This window comes from Colobus angolensis, unplaced genomic scaffold, assembly GCF_000951035.1.
Source record: "Colobus angolensis palliatus isolate OR3802 unplaced genomic scaffold, Cang.pa_1.0 Scaffold207, whole genome shotgun sequence".
NCBI classification, from domain to species: Eukaryota; Metazoa; Chordata; class Mammalia; order Primates; family Cercopithecidae; genus Colobus; species Colobus angolensis.
In genome coordinates this window covers 3,243,485-3,249,923 of record NW_012115233.1, presented here as the reverse complement: position 1 = coordinate 3,249,923, position 6,439 = coordinate 3,243,485, and the positions used below count along the sequence as shown (strand labels likewise).

The following is a 6,439-nucleotide window of genomic DNA, read 5'->3' as shown; positions in this document are numbered from 1 at the left end:
AGCTGTAGGGAAGAACTCTCATGCCAGCCCAGGCCCCGGGACTCAATCTTGGGTTCGAGCCCCTTGGCTGTGGCTAGTCAGGTCAATGTCCAGTACCTATTAATCCCCTCCTGCAAAGAGGAGTCCCACACCAAACTGTTAGTCCCATTGACTGTACAATGAGGCATCGTGCTGGCTGTGAACCATCAAGCTCTGCAACTATTTTATTGCTTTAGAAGACCTTCACGGGGAGAAGCCATGAAAAAATAAAGTCCGAGTAAAGTTTTTATTATTTTATATTACACCATGACTTGCATGGAATGACCACAAAGTGGCATGCCTTCCTGGTCACATAACTTAACTCATCAGGCCTGGCTAGAAAGCGAGAACTCCCAGATACACAATTTAGTCCACTAGAAAGGCGGGAGGGAGCAAAAGAAAGAGAAAAAGACAGAGGAAGGCACAATGATAAATAATTATCTGTCTCTTCTCTAACAGGTTAGTGGCTCATTCTAAAAATGATGATAATGTCATTGAATATAATTTCTGATTCCTGGTCAAGGTCTTTATGTTAAAGGAAAGGAGCTTTCTTAGAAGAACTGCATCTAATGAATATATATTTGATCTTCAAATATTTGACTTTCAAACAAAATTTTTACGGCCAAAATAAAATGAAAGAAATGATACTGACAAGCTCTCTTGCCATGCCCTTGTGAAAGCACCCACAGAAAGAATAAGTACAAAAGGTAACCAAGGCCCTCCCCTCCATCCAAAGAAATATATCCATGGAGTTCTGACAGCCAAGCTTCCCTCCCCTGTCCAAACCTCAACACCATCAGGTCGGAGGAGCCCCGTGGCAGTCGGAAGCCCTGTCCCGCTGTTCCTCAGAAGTGGCCTGCCTTTTTGCGTCCCCGTCCATGTCTGCGATGAATAATCCATGGAGATCCATGTGCATATCGACATCAACGGAGGCACGGGCCAATTCTGTAAAGCTTTTGGCATCCAGAATGAGCAGAAAAGGCGGCTTCTGGGGATCAGTAGAGACAACGGCTGATAGGATTACTCCTTTGGGGAAACAGAAAGAAACACTTTGTAAAAGTGCAGCCTTCAGTCGGAGGGATGAATTTCTCAGCATGTCTCTCCGCCCTCTTTAGACATATGTATCTAACCAAAACAGGAGGGAAGTGAATTTGAGACACTGTAATAGAAGGGAAAGGCCTGGGAACTAGGAATCAGAAAATCTGGCTGTAGGCCAGGCGCGGTGGCTCACGCCTGTAATCCCGGCACTTTGGGAGCAGAGGTGGGCAGATCACTTCCGATCAGGAGTTCGAGACCAGCCTGGCCAACATTGTGAAACCCCATCTCTACTAAAAATACAAAAATTAGCTGCGTGTAGTGGTGGGTGCTTGTAATCTCAGCTACTCAGGAGACTGAAGCAGGAGAATCACGAGACTGAAGCAGGAGAATCACTTGAACCTGGGAGTGGAGTTTGCAGTGAGCCGAGATCGCGCCATTGCACTCCAGCCTGGGTGACGGAGTGAAACACCATCTCAAAACAAACAAACAAAGAAACCAGAAAACCTGGTTCTAGCCCTGGCTGGGCCAGTCCCTTGACCTCTCAGAGCCTCAGTCTCTTCATCAGTAGAGATGGGATAATCTCACCTATACGGACAGGGTTGCCGAGAGTATCTCCTGCATGATGGATTTTGAAAGCACACTGTCAATTATTGCAGGCACTGAAGAATGGCATTCAGTTTTTTGTTTGTTTGTTTTGCTTTTTTGAGACGGGTTCTTACTCTGTTGCCCAGACTAGAGTGCAGTGGCGTGATCACAGCTCACTGCAATCTCGATCTCTTGGGCTCAAGCTATCCTCCCACCTCAGCCCTCCAAGTAGCTGGGACTACAGGCACATGACATGACATCTGGCTTATTTTTGTATTTTTTGTCAGATGCGGTCTCCCTATATTGCCCATGCTGGTCTTGAACTCCTGGGCTCAAGCGATCTGCCCACCTTGACCTCCCAAGTGCTGGGATTACAGGCAGGAACCACTGCACCTGGCTCGAAGAATGGCATTTCAATGGGCCTAATTCATCTCTTGTACACGTAGCAATGCTAGTAAACTCATCCTTCCCCTCTGTAAAATGGAAACACTCTCAATCAATACTCACTCTCAAGGGGTAGAGAGTTAAACGAAATAATGCATATCAACTTCCTGCAAATACTCTCAGTGCCCCCAGAGGGTCCCAGGTTGAAGAGCAGTTGAGCATCGTTGAAGTCAGATTGGCCTGGATTTAAATCTCACCTCTGAATGTATGGGGTGTGTGACCATGGGCAACAAGGTCACTCTCTGAGCCACCCATTGGTAAAATGAAGACAATGATACTCCCTCCTCACAGAGAATGTAAAGAAAGTGTCCACACCGCTGAGTGGGAGAACGGCCTGAGCAGGAGGCAATGCCAGTGGTCCCCTGCCTCGGAGATGACAGTGACACAGGGTTGCTGGCCTGACGTGCCATGCCATGATCAGGAGGAAGAGAAGACCCAGGTGGAAAACCACTCCCTTGTCACCTGAGGGAAGAAGCTGGCAGGCTCAAGTGAGGCAGCCTGCCCTCCTTGCAGGTGTGGCAGCCCCATTGCCAGCGTGGCCAGGTGACATCCCCACCTATGGTTCTAGTTACCCTCCTTAGCCTCCTCAGGGCTGTGGGCAGGGCATTTCTGAAGCATTTCTGAGAATGAAAGAGGGGAAGGATCATTCAGTCAAGTGGAAACCTAGAAAATAGAGGTGGGCCACAAATACACATTTCCAGGGGCGCCGTGAAACATTTACGTGCTTATGCATTGTTAAAAATTTGGATCCAGGCCAGGTGCAGCGGCTGACACCCGTAATCCCAGCACTTTGGGAGGCTAAGACGGGAGGATTGCTTGAGCCCAGGAGTTAGAGACCAGCCTGGGAAACACAGTGAGACCCTTTCTCTACAACAAATACAAAGAATGAGCTAGGCATGGTGGCGCGCCCCTTTGGTAGGCTGAGGCAGGAGTATCACCTGAACCCAGGAGTTTGAGGCTGTAGTGAGCTACGATATGCCACTACACTCCAGCCTGGGCAACAGAGCAAGACTCCTTTTCTTAAAAACATTTCTTTTGGATCCAGCCACTGTCATCAATTTTAAAACCAAGATTCTGCATTCTGAGAGAGCTTAGTGTCACTGACTGGAAAGGAGATTGACTTTGTGCAGTAAAAAACTTAAACCTGTCTAAAAAGGAGGCTGGCTTTTGTCCTCAGTTTCTGGGAGGTCACCTCTATACCGGTGGAATGTCCTGCTTGATACAGGTATCTTTGTATACGTGGGGGCCTTGGGCCACACCAGGCAGTCTACCCTTACAGTGGGATTTATGGTGGGGCCTTGGGCCACGTGGTATGAGCTTGATCTCCAGGAGGACTGAAGACTAAATAAAGGTCAGACACACAGGCGGGCAACCATGTTTACATGACTAAGCCCCAGTATAAACTCCATACCGAGTCTCAGGGGAGCTTCCTGGCTGGCAATAATATTCTGTGAGCATTGTCACACAGCATTGTCAGGAGAAGTCAGTGCTATCTGTGACTCTTCTGGGAGAGTGCAGCTGGAAGCTCCTGTGGGTCCCTGCTGGGCTCTGTCTTGTGCACCTCTTCCCTTTGCTAGTTTTAGTCTGTATCTTTTCACTACTGCAAACCAGAACTGTGAGCATAAGCGCTTGCAGTGAGGTTGGTGATTCTAATGAATTATTGAAGCCGAAGGGTATCTTGGGGACCCTCAAACTTTGCAATTGGTATAAGAAGTAAAGGTAGCCTTGGGGACTCGCTAACCTTTTCGCTTTGATGCAGACAGATGTAGACTTCAAAGCGCCAGTTCACCCCCTTTATGAGCTGGGGGGTCAGCTGCCCCTAGATGGTGTCTCTGTGGGAGAGGGATCATCAGCAGCATGCAGCAACTAGGCTTGGCTTCTTAGAGTCTTACCGTCATCCTCATCCTTGGCACCTGGTGCGGGCACAAACAGGGGTTCCGCTGGCCAGCAGTCGTCCTCTCTCCATTTCAAGGATGACTTTGTGAGAATGTCATATTTTATTATCTGTACATCCAATGAGGAGAAACACAGAAATGAAGCCCATCGGATATAGACTTTTGACATCACCCAATGACAGCTTCCTCTGGTGAGCACAGCCAAGAAAGGACAGGAGCTAACTTTCCTCCCCGAGGTTTTTTTGTTGTTGTTGTTTGTTTTTTGTTTTTTTTGAGATGGAGTTTCACTCTTGTCACCCAGGCTGGAGTGCAATGGCGTGATCTTGTCTCACTGTAACCTCCACCTCCTAGGTTCAAGCAATTCTCCTGCCTCAGCCTCTCAAGTACCTGGGATTACAGGCATGTACCACCACACCTGGCAAATTTTTTGTATTTTTAGTAGAGACGGGGTTTCACCATGGCCAGGTTGGTCTTGAACTCCTGACCTCAGGTGATCTGTCTGCCTCAGCCTCCCAGAATGCTGGGATTACAGGCATGAGCCACCGCACCCAGCCTCCTCCCCCAGTTTTAAACATGGGTCCTCCAGCCACCATGTGGCTGATACTGCATATACTGCATAAGGAATTCTTTTAAAAATTAAAATATTTTAAAAATTATTATTATTTTTTAATATAGAGACAGGGTCTTGCTATTGTTGACCAAGCTGGTCTCGAACTCCCAAGCAATCCTCAGCCTCCCAAAGTGCTAGGATTACAGGTGTGAGCCACCACACCCCGTCTAAAAATTAAAATATTGACTATATCTTATATTTGGCATTGCACTGCAATTTTATATGAGTTAAATAAATGAATACATTCAATGCAAACATTTAAAGTATAATACAACCCCTTTGTTGCTTTAAGAGTGCAATTCCCTGAATCTCTCTTAATCTCCCAACAGGCCTATTTCCCTCTAGGTTTGGTATTAGTGGAGAGTGGCTTGGGGTATGGAAGTGTGGAGGCTTAATTTTTGGCTGTGGACATTTCTGCTCTGTTTGCAATAAAAACAAGATTTTCCATTTTATTATGAAAAATGAAGATGTTTAAAAAAAGTGATCCCTGCATAGCCCTTAGCACAGTGACCAGCACACAGTAAGTGTTTCACAAATGGTAGCTTAAGAAGCACAATGGGCCAGGCATCGTGGCTCATGGCTGTAATCCAGCACTTCTGGTGGCTGAGGCAGGAGGATCCCTCGAACCTAGGAGTTCAAGACCAGCATGGACAACACAATGAGACCCTGTCTCTTTCTGTATATTTTTTTAAATAAAAAGGAAAAAACAAATCAAAACAAAAAAAGAAGCAAAATAAATCCTCTAAGTTTCAGCTATACCCTCTCTGCTGGAGAGGGTGAGTTCCTTAGGTCAGGGATTGGGCATCGCCCTGCTGAGTTCTTTACTCTCAGTGCCTACCACATTGTAGCCCATAGTTGGTGCTCAATAAATATGTATTGAATAAAGAAATCAGTGAATAAACTCCAGCCATAACCTCTTACCTGAACCTTAGCCCATAACTCCCTCTCCCAGCTGTCCATCCTTACTTCAAATTTATTTTATCCTATACTTACCTCCTTCTGACCTCCTCTTTTCTAATCAATGTCTCAGAACCTTAGAATTCAGCTTTGCATATAGACACAATCACTGTAGGAAAAGCCTGTGAATACACAGAGACCAGTACCTTGGTTGGGATTGGACTCCATTGAACTCCTGCAGCAAAGACATATCGGTATTGCTTTCCATTGTGAGCATAATTGACCCGTGGAAGCTCTAAGCCTACAAGGAAATTAGAAGGCGGATGAAGCCCCCATCACTGGGGGCTGGGAGCATCCACCCTTCCTGTCAGACTGGGTAGCCGTTCCTCAGAATTCGTTCCCACACCAAGATCCCTGAGCTTGATTTAGAGCCTGGATTGGATCAAAGGTGGTCAAAGGCAGGGGACGGAGCCTCTGATAATTACCCCAGCTCTATCAGAAAGGCCTGGAGCAACGTACCACAGACCTAGGTTTTAAGTGTATAAACATCTTTAATTATTCAAGATAGAAATCAAAGAGAATTGCATGATTAAAATCAGAGGCTACTGCAATTTCTTAAAGCTCTTTTCAAAAAAGTGCTGATGTGTGTATGTGTGCATGGCGTGTGTATATGTGTGATGAGAAATGGGAAGCTGGCTGGGCGCAGTGGCTCACGCCTATAATCGCAGCACTTTGGGAGGCTGAGGCGGGCAGATCATTTGAGGTCAGGAGTTTGAGACCAGCCTGGCCAACATGGCAAAACCCTGTCTCTACTAAAAATACAAAAATTAGCTGGGCAAGGTGGGACATGCCTGTAATCCTAGCCCTTTGAAAGGCCAAGGCGGGAGGATCACTTGAGCCCAGGAGTTCGAGACTAGCCTGGGCAACATGATGAAACCCTGTCTCTACAAAA

The 6,439-nt window shown here is 46.6% G+C and overlaps 1 protein-coding gene across 2 annotated transcripts in view; it reads right to left on the bottom strand.

Annotated features, from left to right (window-relative positions):
- Window positions 1–257: 257 nt before the first annotated feature.
- BCO1 (beta-carotene oxygenase 1) overlaps window positions 258–6,439 on the bottom strand; it is a 48,983-nt gene continuing 42,801 nt past the window's right edge. For both annotated transcript variants that reach the window (XM_011942156.1, XM_011942157.1), the window contains 3 exons: window positions 5,694–5,788; window positions 3,978–4,089; window positions 258–1,044 (listed from right to left, as the gene is read on the bottom strand). In XM_011942156.1, coding sequence (XP_011797546.1) covers window positions 815–1,044; window positions 3,978–4,089; window positions 5,694–5,788 — 437 coding nt within the window. In that variant the 3' untranslated portion in view covers window positions 258–814. The remainder of the gene's footprint in view (window positions 1,045–3,977; window positions 4,090–5,693; window positions 5,789–6,439) is intronic.